The 23,150-nt window shown below is 37.2% G+C and overlaps 1 protein-coding gene and 2 non-coding genes across 9 annotated transcripts in view; 1 reads left to right on the top strand and 2 right to left on the bottom strand.

Moving 5' to 3' along the window:
• Positions 1-2,248: 2,248 nt before the first annotated feature.
• Positions 2,249-2,352, bottom strand: LOC122211339. The gene has a single exon (XR_006198639.1). It is a non-coding gene; the product is annotated as a U6 spliceosomal RNA (small nuclear RNA).
• A 1,211-nt stretch (positions 2,353-3,563) lies between these two features.
• On the top strand, positions 3,564-3,652 carry LOC122211321. Its single transcript, XR_006198629.1, has one exon. It is a non-coding gene; the product is annotated as a small nucleolar RNA SNORD87 (small nucleolar RNA).
• Positions 3,653-5,746: 2,094 nt separating this feature from the next.
• Positions 5,747-23,150, bottom strand: part of MCMDC2 (minichromosome maintenance domain containing 2) — a 38,480-nt gene continuing 21,076 nt past the window's right edge. For 6 of the 7 annotated variants that reach the window (XM_042923511.1, XM_042923512.1, XM_042923507.1 and 3 more), the window contains 3 exons: positions 20,640-20,782; positions 16,166-16,275; positions 5,747-6,078 (listed from right to left, as the gene is read on the bottom strand). In XM_042923511.1, the coding sequence (XP_042779445.1) occupies positions 5,912-6,078; positions 16,166-16,275; positions 20,640-20,782 (420 nt within the window). In that variant the 3' untranslated portion in view covers positions 5,747-5,911. Of the gene's footprint in view, positions 6,079-16,165; positions 16,276-20,639; positions 20,783-23,150 lie in introns of those variants that run through there. The other variant, XM_042923513.1, reaches the window with a different exon arrangement.

Raw genomic sequence — 23,150 nt, 5'->3', positions numbered from 1 at the left:
CGCCGCCGGACACACGCTCCCCTGTCGGAGGCGGGGCCAGAGCCCGGAAGGGGCGGGGCCTGGAGCCCCAAAGGCCCAACGGAAGAAGCTGTGCTTTCTTTTCCGCGCGGCTGTCGACGGAGGAGGCCGTGCGAAACTTGGTCGGTCATGCGGACCGGGCGGCAGCGGACCAGTCGCTGGGCCCTTCGAGGTGGGAGTCCTTGCGGTCTTAGTTCAACCTGTTACTACCGGGAACCCGACTCGTTGCCGGAACCCAGGCCCTCCTCTGGGCTCTGCCCTGGGGCCCCCGTGTAAAGGGCCTCCGACCTTGCCGAGCGCAGCCGAGTAAGCTGCATGGCCGCGAGGTCGGCCCGGGAGGCAGCCTTCCCCTTCTGCCACCCAGAGCGTCCTGGGTTATTGGCTCTGTCGCATTTTTTAGTAACCAGCCGCGAGTCTCAACTGACCCTTTTTTTTTAGTAAACGCCCGTTTCGACTGTTCTAAAGTCAAAAATTAATAAAGGGCCTTCTCAGATTGAGGTGGTTTCGAGGCGGCTGGAAGGTATGGCGCGTGGTTTTGGTGTACGCCGGGGCCTCCTTCGGAGCAATTTTGTATCCCCAGCAAAGCCTTGTGTGCATCCTAGACGGTTTTAGGGTCCCTTAGTGGGCGACTTATTTATTCGTAGTACGCAAGCATTTTATAAAAGGGGAAAGGCATTATCTCTAGGATATTAAAGACAACCTTTACTTAACTGTAGTTTGTGATTGGCTTTTAAAATTGTTACCAGTTTAGTAACAGTTCTGGTAGCGACTTAGGACAGTGACTTGTCGCATGTGTTTGTGAATCTTCCTTTGTAAATATCTTCTAAAGACGTGATGTTTTGAAGTTGGGAGAACAATATGTACTGTTTAGAACATCCCTAAGCCATAAATGCCTGCTCTACCCTTAGATGCTTGCATTTATATAGAGATGTGTATTTCTGGACATAATACTGAAGAAACTGGTCAACAGCTGGGAGGCTGGAAGAACGTGTTACCTATTCAAAAACAAGTTATTGGGGCGCCTGGCTGGCTCAGTTGGAGGATCTTGCGGTGGGGGTTGTCAGTTTGAGCTCCACTTTGGATATAGAGATTACTTAAATACTTTAAAATGGTATTAATACCTCATCGATGAAACGGTATAATCCTGTGTCGGGCTTTTTTGTTGTTACCTCCTCCCAAATATGTTGCTGTCACCAGGGCATTTGATGGCTAAAAATAGTTTACATTTGGTATTAGTCATCTTTATTTTGAGGCATAAGTGGCATCAATCCTACTTTTATTGCTAAATACTGGGGGTTTTCAAACCAAATGTTTGGTAAAAATACTGATTAACAGGTAAATCCTGAAGCATAATAAATACGGAGCCCACCACACCATTTAAGAACTGTGATTTTTCTCATTACTCTGGCATCTAATTTTTTACCTATCACATAACTCCTGCCTTCAACCTACCTACCGTCATAACTCCTGAGGTGCCTCTCATCTGGGATTTTGTATCCTGGCTCTTAGCTTTTTGAGCTGAGTGGGAAGGATAGCAGTTTTATTTTTTATTTTTATTTTTTTAAATTTTTTTAATATTTATTTTTTTTCAATATATGAAATTTATTGTCAAATTGGTTTTCATGCAACACCCAGTGCTCATCCCAAAAGGTGCCCTCCTGAATACCCATCACCCACCCCCCCCATCAACCCTCAGTTTATTCTCAGTTTTTAAGAGTCTCTTATGCTTTGGCTCTCTTCCACTCTAACCTCTTTTTTTTTTTCCTTCCCCTCCCCCGTGGGTTTCTGTTAAGTTTCTCAGGATCCACATAAGAGTGAAACCATATGGTATCTGTCTTTCTCTGTATGGCTTATTTCACTTAGCAGAACACTCTCCAATTCCATCCATGTTGCTACAAAGGGCCATATTTCATTCTTTCTCATTGTCACATAGTACTCCATCATGTATATAAACCACAATTTCTTTATCCATTCATCAGTTGAGGGACATTTAGGCTCTTTCCATAATTTGGCTATTGTTGAGGGTGCTGCTATAAACATTGGGGTACAAGTGCCCTTATGCATCAGTATTCCTGTATCCCTTGGGTAAATTCCTAGCAGTGCTATTGCTGGGTTATAGGGTGGGTCTATTTTTAATTTTTGAGGAACCTCCACACTGTTTTCCAGAGTGGCTGCACCAATTTGCATTCCCACCAACAGTGCAAGAGGGTTCCTTTTTCTCCGCACCCTCAAAAATATGAAACGCTTCACGAATTTGCGTGTCATCCTTGCGCAGGGGCCTTGCTAATCTCTGTATCGTTCCAATTTTAGTATATGTGCTGCCGAAGCAGGCACAGCAGTTTTATTACAAATATGTATCACTAAACATTCTTGTAGGATTTACACAAATGAGATTATGCATATAGTTGTCAGTAGTTCCCATGAATCTCATTACACTGAAACTTTCCAAGTTGGTATTATTCATAACTAATAGTTTGTGTTCCTAATATTGACGATGTGAAATTATTTCCAGACTTGAAAATGATAAATTGTTTTGCAAGGTACAACATTTGATGTGTCTTCATAAATCATTTCCAGTAGCTGTCTGGTTCAATGATTTACCCTCCTGGGGTGCTGTAAGAGATGATCTGTGGCCCTGGCCATTCTTTGCACTACCTAAGTGTGCTTTCAGGCGACCTGGGACTTAATTCTACAAGACTGTCCAATAATGATGTCAACATAATGTATCTGCTCTAAAACTACATTAGATTTGCCATTGTGATGCTTTAGTTGGAGGTCTACACACTTGTTTTTATACATCTAACCTTTAACCTGACTCATCTCATCCTTGTCAAGCTCTGAGACAGAAAAGCAATGGCTAGGTACTCATTAGGACCATCATGTCCTAACATCGATACTGCCACAGTAAAGAACATCCTATATATAGCCACAATTTTTCCTATCCATGCTAATAAACCCATTTCCAGCTTGGAAAGATCATTTATAGAACTATTAGGGCCTCAACAGTCAAAAGTACTAATCTGTTCAAGCCATTACAGAGGTTCTAAATTTTGGGGTTATCTGTTTGGACTACCAAAAAAAGTAGAACTAAGCAGAAAGTACTTCATTCCATGAGAGATGTGTTAAATAACAAAATTATTCCAGTATATGGCCTCAAATGTTAGTAGTTTTTATAAAAAGTTAGATGGGAGTCAGGAAGGTTGTAAGTAAAATGTTTATGGCTCTTGATGAGAATGAAAAAGTCTTACTGGACCATTCCTGCATATAAGATGCCAAACAGATGGCAAGTACAAATGAGAATTCACAATGAAATATTTTGATTTCTAGGTGCAACAGAGCCTATGAGTTGAAGATGAATGAACGTTGTGATGTTTTCCAAAAACATCTGAGGATGGCTGTGATAAAACCACTAGGAGCACAACTGCATGTAATGAGGTACCAAAACTTAATGTTAAACACTGTGCTTTGTTATGTATTTATGGTACTGTCTATGAAAAGCAGTACCAAAAACATTTAGTAGGTTTTTGACCTAGATAGGTTTAGTAACTGGCACAATGATGACTTAAATTACTTTTTGCCGTTTACCCAGCTGAGGGTTTCTTTGAAGAAATAATTTGAAGACTGAGATGCCAGTTATGTATATTGTTTATGTGAATTACTCAAGTATAATGCAATTTTTCATTAAAATGGGTTATATGTTCTTTTCATCATGTAGGTAGCTGCAGATGAATGTCCAAGTCCATAACTGTTGTGGTTAAAAATTCTTCATTGCCTCGGTAAGTAATTCTGGCAATCACAGCTAACAATAATTAAAAAGTATCTGAAACTCCAAAGGGTTAGGGCCATATCCTGTTAAAGTTGCCTGTGTGTGTGTTGTCAGAAGTCTGATTTTCCTTTGATTTTGACTATGGAGTGATTTTCATTGTTGGTTTCTGATTTTTTTCCCCAGAGGCATGCAGTTGGAAGGAAAAATGAAGAATTGGTCAAGAAGACATGAATAAATACTTTATTTAACATTGATCACCTCACAATAAGTTATGTAGAGAAATACATGCTTGAATACTTTTAACTGTTGGGCAGTAAAGTCTGCTATCTTTAAAATATATCGAGTGTTTAAACATCTCCAGTTCCATAATCATTAGTCAGATTTGTTTTTAGCATACTTTAAGAAAGTATGTTCTTTATCAATAAATAAGTATTTGGAACCTCCTAAACACCTTAACGAATTATCCCTTACAAATAAAGATTTCACCTGTGACCTACATAGTTTAAGTTTTAATCTTATTCTTGGCTTTTGCCTTTGAACAAAAAAAATTGTGATCTTAGTACAAACAATAACATGCCATATTAAGGGAAATAGTGACTGGACAGTCCATTCCAACCAGGGCTTAGAATTTATAGGAATTCTAAAGCTAAATTCTTAACTCTGAAGACTTGAACTTAGCTAAATCTTGCTTTTCCCCTGTTGAGTGCTTTTATTTAGGTTATAACTTCATTATGGCAAGTCTAGAATTCTAGAACTGTAATATGTAAATTGTTTTTAAAATCTGGCTTTGCTGACTCCATTTCGGCTCAGGTCATGAAATGGAGCCCAGCCCCATGTCCACACTGAGCATGAAGCCTGCTTGGGATTCTCTCCCACACTCTCAAAAAATACATAAAAGCTTAAAAGACAAAAACAAAAAAACTAGCTTTGCATTCTGAAAAAGTAACACAAGTCTCTGAAACTAGTGAATATTCAGTAAATACTGCTGAATGAGTAGGAATGATTTGTCAAAGGCCTATAGAGAGAGCTGTCAACCTTTATGGTTTAGCTCCATAAAGTGCCAGTTTCTAAAGAATCGGCATGGTAGTATCTTATTTTTTTATAATTATTGGGACACCTGGGTGGCTCAACTGCTTTAAGTGTCCAACTTTGGCTCAGGTCAGGATCTCCTGGTATATTCAGGCCCCATTTGGGCCTTGGAGTCTGCTCCAGATTTTGGGTCTCCTTTCTCTGGCCCTCCCTCACTCACACTGTTCTCTCAAAAACATTTAAAAAAAACATTAAACCTTTGAAAAATGAAAAGGATTTGGGGATTTTACAAGTTAAATATATTTTCTCTTTCCCCGCACACACCTTTTCAGAATAGATCTCTTCCCTCCAAAAATGAAGATGGTTTGCAAATTGGGTTTCTTTGCCTTTTGGTGCCTTTCTTGTAACCAGTTAAGTTCAAGGAGCCAATTCTTACCCCTTGATTTGTTATAAATTACTTTTTTTCATTTAACCTGGCTTTAAAAAATGGAAAATTTCCAAGCTTTCCCTGAATTCATAATTAGGGATTCCAAAACTATATAATGGACATAAAAAGTAATGAAGTAGGAAATGTCCTTAAATTGGAGGCTTCTGCTTCTATATGTTGCTGTTATTTACTCCATTTGTCAGGTTCACAGGTGCAAGAAAAATGATTTATTTTTAGGTAAATATTCTCATGTAAACTGTTCTTTCCATCTTGTGACAAGTAGAACTACATAAAAGTGACCGTTTTTAAACATTGCTTAGTTTCCAGATTCTTTTTTTGTTTTTTTAATGTTTATTTATTCTTTGAGAGAATGAGCAGAGGAGGGGCAGAGAGGGAGACAGAATCTGAAGCAAGCTCTGAACTGTCAGCACAGAGCCCAATGCAGGGCTCGAACCCATGAACTGTGAGATCATGACCTGAGCTGAAGTCGGACGCTTAACCAACTGGGCCACCCAGGTCCCCTGACCAGATTTTTAATAATGAGACCTTTTATATTTTTAAGATAGCCTTCTAATGTACTACCATACATAGTATTACCTGAAGCATTACTTCAGAATCACACCTTTCCACTGCTTAAATATGAGTGAAGAAAATGATTTTCCTCAGATTGCCTATTCATCACTAGTGAAAATAGCTGTCCCAGGTCCATACGTGGCAATAAACTGTTGGAGCTGCTGTTGGCATTGATTCAAATAGATATCCCTTTGCTCCAAATATTCTTCATTATACAATTCAAATGGAAATACTGCATTTGGAGCAACACAAAATACAGTGGCCCCTAAGGAAAAAAGTGTAAATGAGAAGTCCTTAAAATGCTAAATGTGAAATCACATTTTCAGCAAAATAGTATGAGTTTGTTTTGTTTTATAGAGTGCAAGCTGGGGAAAGGGGCAGAGGGAGAGAATCCCAACCGTGCTCTACACTCTGCACAGAGCCTGCTCTGGGTCTTGAGCCCTCGACCCTGGGATCATGACCTGAGCTGAAATACAGAATCAGATGATTGGGGCACCTGTGGGATTCAGTTGGTTAAGCATCTGACTCTTCATCTGGGCTCAGGTCATGATCTCATGGTTTATGGAATTGAGCCCCAGGTCAGGCTCTGCGCTGACAGCACTGAGCCTGCTTGGGATTCGCTCTCTGCCCCGCCCCCACTCTCTCAAATAAACAAACTTTAAAAAAGTAGGATGCTCAATCTACTGAGTCACCCAGGCCCCCCCCAATAAGAGTTTTTAAATTAAGTTCTGACCTATTTAATAGAATATTTCAATAATCATTTAAAACTGATCTGTTTTTGAGACTCATGAAATAGTTTCAGTATATACACAGACTTACCAGAGCCAAGAAAAAATACTGTTTTAAAACATGGAAACTAGAGGGGCACATGGGTGGCTTGGTTTAGTGTCCAGCCTTGGTTCAGGTCGTGATCTCACAGTTCATGAGTTCGAGCCCAGTGTTGGGGTCACTGCTGTCAGTGCAGAGCCCACTTAAAATCCTGTCCCCTCCACCCTCTCTGCCCCTCCCCAGCTCATATTCTCTCTCAAAAATAACATTTTTTTAAGTGTAGAAACTAGAACTTTGTTATCTGTTGACCTAGGCATTAGAGTTTTGAACCTGAATAGTGCTGTGAGGAGGTGGAAGAAGTAGGGAGAGAAGGTATTAGAAGGTAGGGAAACACTTTAATAAAGGTTAAGCGGATGACTGAGGATAAAGACATCATTGTAATCTCAATTATTCAGAACCACTGACAAGAAGACATAAACCTATGGAATTGAATAGCCTGGAAAGAGGCCCTCAAATACATGGTTAAATGATTTATGCTTTAAGAGTGCCAAAACCAATGGGGAAAGGACAGTTTCCAATAAATGGTACTGAAAAAACAATACCCGTAAGAAAAAAAAATGAAGTTGGTCCCTTATATTATAGACCTAAGCATAAGAACTAAGACAAAAACAAAAAATTGGGGAAATGCTTCATGACACTGGATTTGGCAGTGATTTCTAGAATTTATGTAACACTAGATTTCTAGTGTTATAACACTAAAGCACAGGCAACAAGAGGAAATAGATAAGTTAAACCACATCAAAATAAACTGGTGCGTCAAATACTACAATGAAGAGTGAAAAGGCAACCCATGGAATGGGAGAAAATACTTGCAAATTGTATCTGATACAGGATCTACAACTGAACAAGAAAATAACCCAATTCAAAAATCGGCAAAGGAGAAACGGACATTTCTCCAAAGAAGATAGGCACATGAATGATGGTCAACATCACTAATCACTAGGTAAATGGTGTGAAATACCATCTTACACCCATAAGGATGGCTACTATCAAGCAAATGTTGGCAAGGATATGAAGAAAATGTACCCTTGTGCACTGTTGGTGAGAATGTAAAATGATGCAACCCTTATGGAAAACAGTAGCAGTTTATTCAAAAAATTACCTGATCCAGGGATTTCATTTATGGACATATACCCAAAATAATTTAAAACAAGGTCTCAAAGAGGTAAGTAAGCATATACTTATGTTCATAGCATTATTCACAATAGCCAAAGGTGCAAGCAATCTAAGGTCCATTGTTGGGTGAATGAATAAACAAAATTGTGTGTGTGTGTGTGTGTGTGTGTGTGTACACATACATACAATGGAATAGAATATTCAATCTTGAACAAGAAGGAAATTCTAATGCATGCTACCACATCAATAAACCTTTGGGGACATTATATGAAGTGAAGTGAGCCACAAGATAAACACATATGATTAGACTTATATGAGATACATGGAGAAGTCAAATTTATAAAAATAGAAAGAATGGTGGTTGCCAGGGACTGGAGGAAGGAAGGAGAGATTGGGGAGTTATTGTTTAATGGGTACAGAAAAAAATGAAAGGTTTATAGAGATGGATGGTGGCAACAGTGTGAATGTATTTAACACCACTGAACTTAAAAATCGTTAAGATGGTAAATGTTACGTATATTTTACCACAACTTAAAAAAAACTTTTTGACTACCACTTTAGGAGTTAAGCTCTTAAATTCTGTTTCATTGTTGATTCATTGAATGAGTACATACATGTGACTGGCCAGGAGTACAGTTGCTAGCCAAGCAGACAGTGCCTACCTTCCTAGAGCCGTCTGTCATCAGTATGCACTTAACATAGTCTCAGACTGCCGTGACTGCTCCCTTTACCATTCCCTTTATCTTACCTGAATCCTTACTGTTCCTTGAGAACACTGCTTTCCCTGTGGCTCTCTAAAGTGAAGCTGCTTTTTCTCAAAACACCACTCATACCTTAGTAACACAAGACAGAGACAGTGACTAACTTGCTGCCCCTTTGCTGCTACCAGACCATTCTTGTCCCTGCTTTCCTCTTAATAAAAATCTCTCCGCTGATGCCCAGTGCCATTTGGGCTTACTACTCTTTCTCTTCCTTGGTGGAGTCAACCAGTTCTCAGCACATGGCTCACAATATTCCTCTATTCCCTAATACCTGCCATTCAGTGATTTCCATGTGAATGACCCTCTGAACTCCAGACCTCTCTGGAATTTTTCCTCTACCTCCACCACACATAGGAAAATCACAGGAAACTGACATTACCAAAAACTTACTTCAAAACCATTAGTTCAAATCCCCCTTCCCTCTTACACTTCCAGCTTCTATCCCAAGACCTCCAAATGGCTTCCTTCAATTCACTTCCTTCTTTTAACCTATTTAAGAATCTATCCCAAGCCAGTGTCCCCACTCCCTTACCCCTCTGCAACACTCTATCACAGTCACCTATCAAAACCTCAACTCTGCATGAACCCAACAATTTACTTTATGCCTGCACTTAGGCTGTTAGGCAGAAAATCACATAATTGGCATCTCTTGGTTTCACTTTAAATGAATCACAGAAACTTCAAATGGATGCCCACTGACTGCCAGACAACCCTGCTGAGTCTAAGACAAATGTTCTTCTGCCTCCTGCCCCCATGACTATGATATTCCATTCTTCTCTCCTCAAACCTTTTGCTTTTAGCTGATGACCTTGTGTAGAGTGTATGATCAAATGGATACAGACCTGATTCTGTATCCATTTGTCTTCCCTCCTATATAATGAAGTGACTTCTTTCATTAGAGACCAATATTTTCACATGTGCTCTGGATCCCATCCCCTCTCACCTTTTTAAGGATTTTATTCCTTTGATCTTCCCCTAATTCTGTAAAATCTAATCTTAAACTGTCTTGTTTCTATAACTACACTTGATTTTCTTACTACATTGTAGCTGCAGCTTCTCATTCTCCTCTGTTTGTTCCCCCTCCCCAACCCCATTTCTAAATATTGGAATTCTTCAAGGGCAGTCCTGGGGTTCTCTGTATAGTCTCAATCTAGGTAATTTCAGGTAATTTCATCCATTCCATGTCTATGAGTACCATCTTTGGGCTGATGGTTCCCAAATTAAATTTCTAAATTAGAACCCTCACCTAACTCCAGATTCTTGTATCAATCTAAAGGTATCTCTGTAGGATGTCTCAAACATATCTATCTATAATTTGGTTTTTCTCCCAACCCTTTTTCTCTTTGTTCCCAGTTGTGGTAAATGGCATCATGGTCCACTCAGTTGCTCAAGGCAGAAAATTGGGAGTTTTCTTTAATTCTTCCCTATGCCCTCTGCCCCAACTTCTAAATCTAGTTCATGAGCACAACCTATTGTTTTTTGCATCCAAGAAAAATGTCCCTGAGTAGAGATCAATTTCTTGCTATGTTTTTTTCTTCTTTTTTTTCTTGTTTCCAATTTCCTGCTGTAACTGAAATAACACTTAAGGAGCTCTTTTTTTTTTTTTTTTTTTTTTTGCATTTATTTATTTTTGAGAGAGAGAGAGAGAGAGAGACAGAGCATGAGCAAGGGAGGGGCAAAGAGAAAGGGAGACAGAATCTAAAGCAGGCTCCAGGCTCTGAGCTGTCAACACAGTGCCCCACGTGGGGCTGGAACCCACAAACTGAGATCATGACCTGAGCTGAAGTCAGATGCTTAACTGACTGAGCCACCCAGGTGCTCCAACATTTAAGGATCTCTTAACATTGTTTTGTTTAAGACTTAAAAATCAAGATACCTAACTGAAATTCATTATGAAAACAAAAAATAACTAAAGGAAAAAAAATCTTCATTTAGTTTTATATTCCTCAACAGATGCTTTCTTAAATACTTCACGAAAGTCTTGACAAAATAGTTACCAAGTGAAAATAGCCATATTCTACCATGGGGGTCCTTAATAATAAATAGTATAGTTTCTAAATTCAAAGACACAAATTTTTGTCTTCTTATTGAAATCTATATTTTAATTTTGATAGCATGTCATAATAAAATTGGCAGAATTTTTTTGTTATGGTACATAAAAAAATGTGTGTTAGATTTTATCAAGTATGCTTTTAAATACAAATAATAAGAATGTAAAAGATATGGGCGCCTAGCAGCCTCAGTCGGTAGAGTATGTGATTCTTGATCTCTGGGTGTAAGTTTGAGCCCCATATTGGGTGTAGAGATTACTTTAAAAAATAAAACCTGATTATTTTTAAAAAATAAAATCTGGTGGGAATGCAAGCTGGTGCAGCCACTCTGGGAAACAGTATGGAGGTTCCTCAAAAAACTAAAAATAGAACTACCCTACGACACAGCAATTGTACTACTAAGCATTTATCCACAGGATACAGGTGTGCTGTTTTGAAAGGACACATGCACCCCCATGTTTATAGCAGTACTATCAACAATAGCCAAAGGATGGAAAGGGTCCAAATGTCCATCGATGGATGAATGGATAAAGAAGGTATGGTGTGTATATATATATATATATATATATATATATACACACTATATATATATATATATATATATATATATATATATATATATACACACACGTACACACACACACACACATACACACACACACACACATACACACACACACACACAATGGAGTATTACTCGGCAATCAAAAAGAATAAAACCTTGCCATTTCCAACTATGTGGATGGAACTGGAGGGTATTATGCTAAGTGAAATTAGAGAAAGACAAAAATCATATGACTTCACTCATATGAGGACTTTTTTTTTTTTTTATTTTATTTTTTTTCAACGTTTTTTATTTATTTTTGGGACAGAGAGAGACAGAGCATGAACGGGGGAGGGGCAGAGAGAGAGGGAGACACAGAATCAGAAACAGGCTCCAGGCTCCGAGCCATCAGCCCAGAGCCCGACGCGGGGCTCGAACTCACGGACCGCGAGATCGTGACCTGGCTGAAGTCGGAGGCTTAACCGACTGCGCCACCCAGGCGCCCCCATATGAGGACTTTAAGAGCAAAACAAATGAACATAAGGGAAGGGAAACAAAAATAATATAAAAACAGGGAGAGGGACAAAACAGAAGAGACTCATAAATATGGGGAACAAACTAAGGATTACTGGAGGGGTTGTAGGAGGGGGGATGGGCTACATGGGTAAGGAGCATTAAGGAATCTACTCCTGAAATCATTGTTGTACTGTATGCTAATTTGGATGTAAATTTTAAAAAATAAAAAATAAAATTAAAAAAAAATCTGGGGTGCCTGCGTGGCTCAGTCAGTGTCCAACTTTGGCTCAGGTCATGATCTCTTGGTTCATGAATTCAAGCTCCACAACAGGCTCTCTCCTGTCAGCAGGGAGCTTGCTTCAGATCTTCTGTCCCCTCTCTGCCCCTCCCCACCCATCAAAAATAAATAAACATTTAAAAAAATAAAAAATAAAAACAATAAAATCTCTAAAAAAGGAAGCCTGTAAAAGATAAAGCCAATTAAAAATAAAAATATTTTTGTATCCTTCCTGTTATTTAGTATTGGTTGGGAATCAATGTCTTTCTCTTTTGGTGCATAAAACTAACATGGGATGGTAACTAACTTTTTCTGGGGGTAATGAACCTATAAGACATACTTCATAAAACTTACCATTCATCTCTCTAAGCAAAAAAGGTGTCAAGCACATACATGTAAATATTTTCATATAATTTAGAGATTCACAAGTCCCGAGAACTCTAAGTATCCATGAATCCCAGGTTAATAACGTTTGATTTTGACAATTATAGAACAAAGTTCTAATGTTCTAATGAGTTTTTGTGAACTGTTATTACTGTATAAATTGAATTTAAGGCAAATTTAAGCACTGAATATATACACACAAAAAAGTTAGTGTTAATACATCCTTTAAGTCCCAAGGTTGGAGCCAGAGTTTGGCTTCAAGGATTGTAATATCTTATGAAAATTAATGTCTGATCCAATTCGGCAAGAGCTTTGTGAGAATAACTCTGTTTACTCTTACTTTAGGAGCCCTTTTATGTTTTTATTAGCAAAACCATAATAAGCTCAAATTCATTTCAAACAATTAAATGCTATAGTCATAGTATTATAGCTAGCAATTCAGGAAGGCAGTGATACAAAATGAACACATTTTCTTTGTCTCTGTGCTTAACTGCATTGAGGGGGACTGCTTGACAATTGAATGCTGCTTGTTATTTTATTTATTTTATGTTTATTTATTTATTTTGAGAAAGAGAGAGAGAGAGAACATGAGGGGAAGGGGAAGAAAGAGAGGGAGAGAGAGAATCCCAAGCAGGCTCAATGCTGTCAGTGTAGAGCCCCATGGCAGGGCTTGATTTCACCAACTGTGAGATTATGACCTAAGCCAAAATCAAGAGTTGGATGATTAACTGACTGAGCCACCCAGGTGTTCCTGTTGCATGTTATTGTAGAAGGAAGATAAATTTATGGGGTACCTGGTGGCTCAGTTGGTTAAGCATCCGACTTTGGCTCAGGTCATGATCTCATGGTTCATGGGTTTGAGCCCTGCATTGGGCTCTGTGCTGACAGCTTAGAGCCTGGAGCCTGCTTCAAATTCTGTGTCTCTCTCGCTCTCTGCTCCTCCCCCACTTGCATTCTGTCTCTCTCTCTCTCAAAAATAAATAAACATTAAAAAAATGTTTAAGTAAAAGAAAGATAAATTTAGAATCACTTCATGTTGTATTTAATACATGTTTTATCAGAACTCTATAAGCAAAGCAAAAGTTTCAGAATCCAAGCAATCATGCATAACAAGGAACGTGTTATATTACCTATAAACAATTAGTAAGTACTCAAATTGAAACAGGCCTTACCTGACAAAAATTTATTATTCTAGGGCACCTGGGTGGCTCACTTGGCTCAGTGGGTGCTAGATTTTGGCCCAGGTTATGATCTCAAGGTTTGTGGGATTGGGTCCCGCATCAGGCTGTGTGCTGACAGTGTACAGCCTGCTTGGGATTCTCTCTCTGCCCCTTCCTCATTCATGCCTGTGCTCACTCTCTCTCCTCTCAAAAATAAATAAATAAATAAACTTAAAAAAATTTACTAATTTTTAAAATAATAATTAATATATACATAATATTTTAGCAATCCCTATCAAAATAACACCAGCATTCTTCACAGAGCTAGAACAAATAATCCTAAAATGTGTATGGAACCAGAAAGACCCTGAATTGCCTAAGCAATCCTGAAAAAGAAAACCAAAGCTGGAGGCATCACAACTGTGGACTTCAAGCTGTATTACAAAGCTGCAATCAACAAGACCATATGCTAATGGCACAAAAACAGACATATAAATTTATGGAACAGAATAGAGAACCCAGAAATGGACCTACAAACATATGGCCAACTAATGTTTGATAAAGCAGGAAAGAATATCCAATGGAATAAAGACTGTCTCTTCCACAAATGGTGTTAGGAAAGCTGGACTGTGACATGCAGAAGAATAAACCTGGACCACTTTCTTACACCACACACAAAGACAAACTCAAAATGGATGAAAGTCATAAATGTAAGACAGGAAGCCATCAAAACCCTCGAGGAGAAAGCAGGCAAAAACCTCTTTGACCTCGGCCGCAGCAACTTTTTACTTGACATGTCTCCGGAGGCAAGGGAAACAAAAGCAAAAATGAGCTACTGGGACCTCATCAAGATAAAAAGCTTCTGCACTGCAAAGGAAATAATCAGCACAACTAAAAGGCAACCAACGGAATGGGAGAAGATATTTGCAAATGACATATCAGATAAAGGGTTAGTATCCAAAATCTATAAAGAACTTCTCAAACGCTACACCCAAAAAACAAATAATCCAGTGAAAAAATGGGCAAAAGACATGAATAGACACTTTTCCAAAGAAGACATCCAGATGGCTAACAGACACATGAAAAAATGCTCAACATCACTCCTTATCAAGGAAATACAAATCAAAACTACAATGAGATACCACCTCACACCTGTCAGAATGGCTAACATTAACAACTCAGGCAATGACAGATGTTGGCAAGGATGTGGAGAAAGGGGAACCCTTTACACTGTTGGTGGGAATGCAAACTGGTGCAGCCACTCTGGAAAACACTATGAAGTTCCACAAAAAACTAAAAATAGAACTACCTTACAACCTAGCGATTGCACTACTAGGTATTTATCCAAAGGATACAGGTGTGCTGTTTAAAAGGGGCACATGAGCCGCTCTGGAAAGCAGTGTGGAGGTTCCTCAGAAAATTAAAAATAGACCTACCCTATGACCCAGCAATAGCACTGCTAGGAATTTACCCAAGGGATACAGGAGTACTGATGCATAGGGGCACTTGTACCCCAATGTTTATAGCAGCAATCTCAACAATAGCCAAATTATGGAAAGAGCCTAAATGTCCATCAACTGATGAATGGATAAAGAAATTGTGGTTTATATAGACAATGGAATACTACGTGGCAATGAGAAAGAATGAAATATGGCCTTTTGTAGCAACGTGGATGGAACTGGAGAGTGTGATGCTAAGTGAAATAAGCCATGCAGAGAAAGATACCATATGGTTTCACTCTTATGTGGATCCTGAGAAACTTAACAGAAACCCATCGGGGAGGGGAAGGAAAAAAAAAAAAGAGGTTAGAGTGGTAGAGAGCCAAAGCATAAGAGACTGTTAAAAACTGAGAACAAACTGAGGGTTGATGGGGGGTGGGAAGGAGAGGAGGGTGGGGGATGGGTATTGAGGAGGGCACCTTTTGGGATGAGCACTGGGTGTTGCATGAAAACCAATTTGACAATAAATTTCATATATTGGAAAAAAATAAAAAATAAAAAAATAAAATAAAAGGGGCACATGCACCCCATTGTATATAGCAACAATATTATTTATAGTTATCAACAACAGCCAAAGCATGGAAAGAGCCCAAATGTCCATTGACTGATGAATGGATAAAGATGTGGTATATATATACATACATACAATGGAATATTACTAGGCAATCAAGAAGAATGAAATCTTGCCAGTTGCAACAACATGGATGGAACTAGAGTGTATTATGCTAAGTGAAATATAAGTCAGAGAAAGACAAATATATGATTTCATTCATATGTGGAATTTAAGATCCAAAACAGATGAACATAAGGGAAGGGGAGCAAAAATAATATAAAAACAGAGAGGGAGACAAAGAGACATTAAGAGATTCCTAAATACAGAGAACAAACTGAGGGTTTCTGGCAGGGTGTTGAGTAGGGAGCTGGGCTAAATGCACAAGGGGCATTAAGGAGCACATTTGTGGGATGAGCACTGGGTGTTATATGTAAGTGATGAGTCACTAAATTCTATTCCTAAAATCATTATTACACTATATGTTAACTAATTTGGATTTAAATTTAAAAAAATAAAAATTAAAAAATTAAAAAATAAAATATCTATAACATTTTATTTTATAAATACCATAAAATTTATAAAATTTTATAGATATTTTAACAGTCTAAAAATATTTAAATATAATTATTTATAGTGATCATTAACAAATTAATAATAGATTACCATATTTCAGTGTGAGAGATGTTTCAAACAATAAGGCTGCAATTAGTACATCTTCTTTAAGCACTCTATTCCTTAAGTTCAGTCGAGCATGCGCTTCAGCTAGGGAAACTCTGAAAAAGAAAATTGATGCTAATCAAATACATTGATATTATAAAGATAAAATATATTTTGGCAGGAATAAACCAAGTTATGTGTGTATACAAGCCATGCCTTAAAGATCAGCATATTTTTACTTTAAAAAAAATGTTAGTTTCTTTTCAAATCATTTTTTTCCTACCAACTTCAATAAACTATGCCAGAACAAGCAAGTATCTTGACTTATTATCAGACTTCATATCTGCTCTAGCTTATCTTCATTTTTATGATTCTACACACCCTTCCTCAATATACAGTTAGGAAAACTAACTCTTACAGTCACCTTTGGTGTTTTCTTCCATTTCTTCATCTATTTGAAGTCCTCACAGAATCTTGAAATTTTAGTTTTGAAAGAGACCTTAAAGTTCAATCTCCAATCAGATAATTAAATTTTCTCCACAATATCCCAGGCTACTTATTGTCCAGTCTCTTTCGAACATTTCCTATGGTTCACTGGGAATATATTCCTTTATCTTTTATTTTTAAACTAACCTTTGATTACCTAAAAAATCTCCCTCAGGGGCAACTACATGGCTCAGTTAGGTAAACATCCAACTCTTGATTTCAGCTCAGGTCATGATCTCATGGTTTGGGAGTTCGAGCCCCACATAGGGCTCTGCACTGACAGCACAGAGCCTGCTTGGGATTCTCTCTCTCCTTCTGTCTCTCTGCCACTCCCTAGCTTTCTCTCCCTCTCAAAAATAAATAAACATTTAAAATTGAAACAAAAATCTCTTTCAAGTTCTCATTAGGCATATGTAATGTACTTGAATGACTGCTGAACTTGGAAACCAGAAAACCTGGTCTCAGTCTCTAGACTTTACTAGCTGTGTGACTTCATATAAATCATTCACTTCCCGAAAATTTTTTGAATCTCAGGTATAAAATGGGGACAATAATAACTTACAGTTATTACGATTTCAGATAAAGCGTTTGAAAATTTTGGGACTCACCCACAAAGAATATATAAATTTAAGCTGAAATTGGTTTCACTGAAATTTATACCCACTGATTCTGTCTTCTGTGATTATAAAAAAAGCTTAATACTTCTTAAATATGACATCTCTTCAAATATTCAAAGACAACTTTTCTAGTTGTCCTATGTTTTCTTTTCTCCAAAATAAAATATTCCTAGCTCCTTTAATATGTCATAAGACATGGGGCACCTGGGTGGCTCAGTCATTTAAGCGTCTGAGTTTTAGTTTCGGCTCAGGTCATGATCTCATGGTTTGTGGGTTCGAGCCCCGTGTCAGGCTCTGCACTGACAGTGTACAGCTTGCTTGGGATTCTCTGTCTTCCTTTCTCTCTGACCCTTCCCATGTCATCCTGTCTCTGTCTCTCTCAAAATAAATAAAATTTTTAAAAAGGTAAAAAAAATGTCATAAGACAATTTTCAGGCCTTTCAACATTCTGACCACTCTCCTCATGACCAGATTTGGTTAATTTTTTTTTTTTTTCAGGGGCACCTGGTGGCTCAGTCAGTTAAGCATCCAACTTTGGCTCAGGTCATGATCTCACAGTCTGTGGATTCAAGCCCCACATCAGACTCAGTGTTGACAGCTCAGAGCTTGAAACCTGCTTCGGATTCTGTGTCTCCCTCTCTCTGCCCCTGCCCCACTCTTGCTCTGTCTCTCTTTCTCAAAAATAAGTAAACATTTTTAAAAAATGTTTTTAAACATATTCTTTTTCAGTATAGTATTACGATGTGAGTGTGATTTAACCAGCAATGTAGAGGTGAAGCAGAACTAGCATTTTTTCCCTCTTGATACTATGTTCTACTAACACAACCTGAATTCACAGTATTCTTAATAGCCATATTACATTGTTTACTCATATTAAGTAGAAAAAGAATAAAACCTCAAGTCTTTTTCATTATAAGCCATCAACCTTTTCTTATCCATTCATACTCAGACCAAGATCATCATTTGAGTCTTTGGAAATTACTCCAGAGTTGTTTATTTTCAGATTTGGCTATTATGTTCCTGATATCCTCACCTAAGCTCCTTCTAAAATGTCGACCACAACAGAATATGTATAAAGCCTTTCAGGGAAGAGAAGAGAGTATTGTCCAGCTCTACTTCTCTAGAAGAGCAAGGATAGTGTTATTAAGTACCTGTCTATAGAGGTAGGAGAAAAATTTAAGGTTTATGACTCTTATGAGTTCATTTACTTTGCTATTTCATAAACCTCACCTATAACCCTATACCTTCCAATTTCCACCATGGGAAGTAGATTTATCATATTAAAATTAACTCTGCTTTATATTTGGATTAATATAGTCAAATGTTAACTGAGGTTATATAAGTTTAAATAAATATCTTTTTGCTACAGAGAAAAAATATGAGAAAATAGGATTTCCGAGGCTTCAAGTATTGACTCTTTGAGTATTGATTTGAGTAACTTTTTTTAAGGTAAGCTCCACACTCAACTAAAACCCAATGTGGGCTTGAACTCATGACCCAGAGATCAAGAGTTGCATGCTTTACTGACTGAGCACCCCTGATGCGAGTATTTTAAATGTTACTTCAGAAAATGGAAAATATCACAAAATTTCATTTACTATTTTAAAATATCACAGTTGTTTTCTACTTTCTCTTCAGCACTTTTTTTTCCAGTTCTATGAAGATAAATATAGAGTTGGAAAAGTTAACTAAACATATTTATCTCTTTGGACCTATATCTGACATTTCCTTCCAGTCCTTCACTTACCTTATTTTATATTATAGTTATAGCATGTTATTTATGTATTTAATGGATTATTTTACTCCTGGTCCTAGTTCCTAACCTGTTTGAGATTATACATTAGTTTGTATCAAATGAAATATCAAGAGGGGACTGCTTAAATTATGGTACAGCCACATCAAAGCACACTGTAAAGCAGCTATTAAAACAGAGTAAGGTAATTCCTTATGTTCTGATAGTATTATAATAGGTAAACCATACATAATTCCATTTGTGCAAAAGGAAAATATATCCATATGAATACATAGATATTTATATTTAGATCTTCCTCAACTTAGGAAATATCATAAGTCAAAAATACATTTAATATACCTAACCTACCAAACATAGCTTATCCTAGCCTGCCTTAAACATGCTGAGAACACTTACATCAGCCTTCAAAGCTGATTTTATAATAAAGTGTTGGCTATCTCACATAATTTATTGAATACTGCAATGAAAGTAAAGCACGGAATGGCTGCATGGATACAGCATGGTTATCAGTTTTACCCTTTTAATCTCATGGCTGACTACGAGCTGCAGCCTGCTGTCACTGCCCAGTAAGAGAGTATTGTACTGCATATTGCTAACCCAGGAAAAGATCAAAATTCAAACTTCGAAGTATGATTTCTACTGAATGTGTATCATTTTCACATTATTAAGTCGAAAAATCGTAAGTTGAACCATCCTAAGTCAGTAAACTGTCTCTCTCTATAATATGTTTAACATATTCATTGACAAATATATAACATATTCAAATAAAATATGTATTTAACATACATCATAAATTTAAATTACACATTTGTACACGTTAGTATTTAGATGGATAATTTTGGGGGGCGCCTATGTGGCTCAGTCAGTTAAGTGTCTGACTCTTGGTTTCGGCTCAGGTCATGATCTCTGGGTTCATGAGATCAAGCCCCGTGTTGGACTCTATGCTGACAGTGCAGAGCCTGCTTGGGATTCTCTGTCTCTCTCTGCTTCTCTCCCACTAGTGTGTTCTCTCCCTCTCTTTCTCTCTCGAAATAAATAAATAAACATTAAAAGAAATAAATGGATAATTTTTGGAAGAATACATAAAAACTGTTAACAGTGACAATCTCTCTAGAGAGTAGGACAGCAATGGGTAGAGTTAGCTGGACACCTTATTTATTACTTTAGACTTTTCTTTTACGGTGTCTATACTTTACTTTTATAATAAAAATTAGCTTTAAAAAACTTTAAGGAACAATAATAGATGTGTCTATTAAAGTATTTTAAAAGTACACAGAATAATATACTTAAAAAGAATTTTTTCTAGGCTCAACTAAAAAATACCTAGAGTGTAAAAAAGCCACGTTAAAAAAAAAATCAATCATTTGTATTTCAAATCAGTGCACTTTACTCAGACACATCTCATACAGAGGTTCAAATAAAAAATAACTTAGTGAAAACATGTATTGGAGGTTCAAATGATGCAACAATAGCGATTGTTAAGTCACCTTAAATTCTTTTGAAACAAGATAAATGAGATATCAACCAACTAGCAATTCAAGAAACAAGTGAAACATAAATAAGTTAATTAAACACATCACTTAAAAGTCAATACTGGCTTTAAAGTTTTATGTTGAATACCTACAAATATTTTAATGCAGATGCTGACAGTTTTGATCCACTTATAGAATCTGTTCTGATTCTGCGACTTGCTAGATAATAGCCATGGATCATTCTTTCTGCCTCCAAACTGAATTCTACATTCAAATTCTTTGCAAAAGCCAGCAGCTAAATTAAAAATGTGAAAAATTTAAGAAATTCAAACTTTGTTATAGAATCTATATTACAAAAATCCAAAGTTTGCATACTTTATTTACATCAAAGTTCATTAAATATCTGAGGCTGTCCCAAAGTCATTGAACACTTTAAATCATAGTCTTATACTTGTAAATATTATTACAGTTTAGCCAGAATAATCTCTTCCTCCCTCTTAGTGCAGAAATGTTCTGTGCAATGTACTTGAATGACTATCAAGTCTTTGCTTCCAGTGGAAAAAAGGCTCACTCACCTCCTTTCTGTGGGAGAGAGGCTTCCCTCAACAGCTCATTTCCCTTTGAATAGCTTTAATTCTTTGACAATTTATTTCCTTATAACTTTCTCTCATGGGCCCTAGAGCTACTTGTTCTCCTTTTCCTTCCTTTTAAACACAAGTGATCACTAGCAATATGGAAGGCACTGTGTTAACTACTATGAAGGTAGGCCTTGGAGATTCCAATAAGCCTTCAACATAATGATTAGCACTATTTTTTCTGAACTTCCTGCTTTTATTCTTTCTGAGTGATTCTCAGTCCCTTAAATCCTTAATTCAGGGACATCATTTCCAGACTTTTCAACATCCTGGTTGTTTTCTGCTTTTTTCAACTCAGAATCAAAAGGAAAACTTAATCGTAATAAGGTTGCTATTAACTATATTATATTTTAAATATAACTTTTTAAAGGATCTGTATATATCTTCTCTTCTTTATTCTCCTTACACTCCACAGTTGCCTCCAGACCTTCACAATTGGAAATTAATACCATTAATAATATCAGTAGCCATCTCTAGGTTCTACCATATGGAGTCACAGTAATGTGCCACCTATCTCTGTCCTCAGGAAAGGACTTGCCCCAGCTACTGGAAGTGCTGTCAGCATTGGTCTTCAGTTGTCAACTTCTTCAGGGAATGCCTCAGGACAGTCTATATCAAATGACTGACTGCAGCGGAAGTGGGGGCGGGTATTGTAAAAAAGTCCCTCTGTTTCTATCCAAAGCAGGACAATTCTGGTGGGTCTCTTTTAAGTCCAGAGATCATTGTGGGGCTATCTTTGGGCCTGCATCGGCAGCTTGACTACCTCCTCTGCCCAATCCTGCTCCTCTTCCCTTCCACAGGTATTGATAGAAGAGCTAGAGGAGCACTCCCTAATAAACAATGGCACACTAAACTCTCAGTCAGCCTCTTGGAGAGCCCAGGCAGTGACACACTCCATCCAATCTGTTTTGTGTAATGGACAGATTTATCTTCTGGAGAAATCATTTTCGGTGTTTCACAAGCCTAGTAAAGTCCAACTGTTCTCTATAGTCCGATGAATCAGCTATAAAATCTTTGGCTGGAGCTTCAAGGCTTATTGTAAATTTGCCAAATTTTAATCCCAATGACTCTACAATAAAATTTTTGCTCCAGTCAGTTATGTCTTCTCATGATTTTCCATGTATATTCATTTCTACTTTTATATCTTTGCTCCTACTTTTAATTCTGTTTAGAATGCCCATCCTTCCTGTCATTTAAATCATACCTTTCCTTAAGGACTAAAGTCTCACCTCCTTGAAGTCTTCCCAATTCTTGCATTCTACTTGATATCTTCCTTCCTGAATTCCTAAAGTACTTATAGTTAGCACCACCCAGCTTAGCACTTAAATTGTCCCTTAATGGTTTCATATATTTTGTTTATATCTCAATTAAATGATAAACTATTTAAAGAAGAAACTTTATTTTTTTGTGAGAATATAAAAGAGCGAAATAGGTTAATATATATAAAATATTCAGTAAATACCTAATTAATAAATTCCAAGGGTTTGTTGTTGTTGTTTTTCAGGGAAAAACTGGGCAAAAATTTCTCTGGGTCATTAATATAGGTAGATATAGATATAGATATAGATATAGATATAGATATAGATATAGATATATAGTACCCTAATTCCTAGAGACTACTACTTTTTTCTTATATACTAAAACAAACAAAAAGAGCTACTTTATCATAAATATTGTTCTTTTTCTATTCTACATCAATAAACAATGTTCATAATTCGGTTTTAAGTTCACCTCACTTTTCAACCTTTTACCCATGCAATCTGCCTACAAAGAAGGCAGGTATGAACAAAATTGTTAATGACTCATAGATTCCCACTCCCAATATTCCCTGCCTTTTATCTATCCTATCCAGATACTTTAGTGTGGATAGATTTCTGAATAGTTAATATTAAAAGGGCTTCACTTGTAAATACTTGTATACCTTTAATAGCTGTAAAAATCATTACTGAATTTACATCATCTACTCTCGGGTTCTCTGAACATGCTGCATATTTCCCTGTCAGGACATTGAAATGGGTTAGTGAGTCA

This window comes from Panthera leo, chromosome F2 (genome assembly GCF_018350215.1).
Source record: "Panthera leo isolate Ple1 chromosome F2, P.leo_Ple1_pat1.1, whole genome shotgun sequence".
In the NCBI taxonomy this organism is placed as follows: domain Eukaryota; kingdom Metazoa; phylum Chordata; class Mammalia; order Carnivora; family Felidae; genus Panthera; species Panthera leo.
This window is presented reverse-complemented; position numbering and strand designations above follow the sequence as displayed.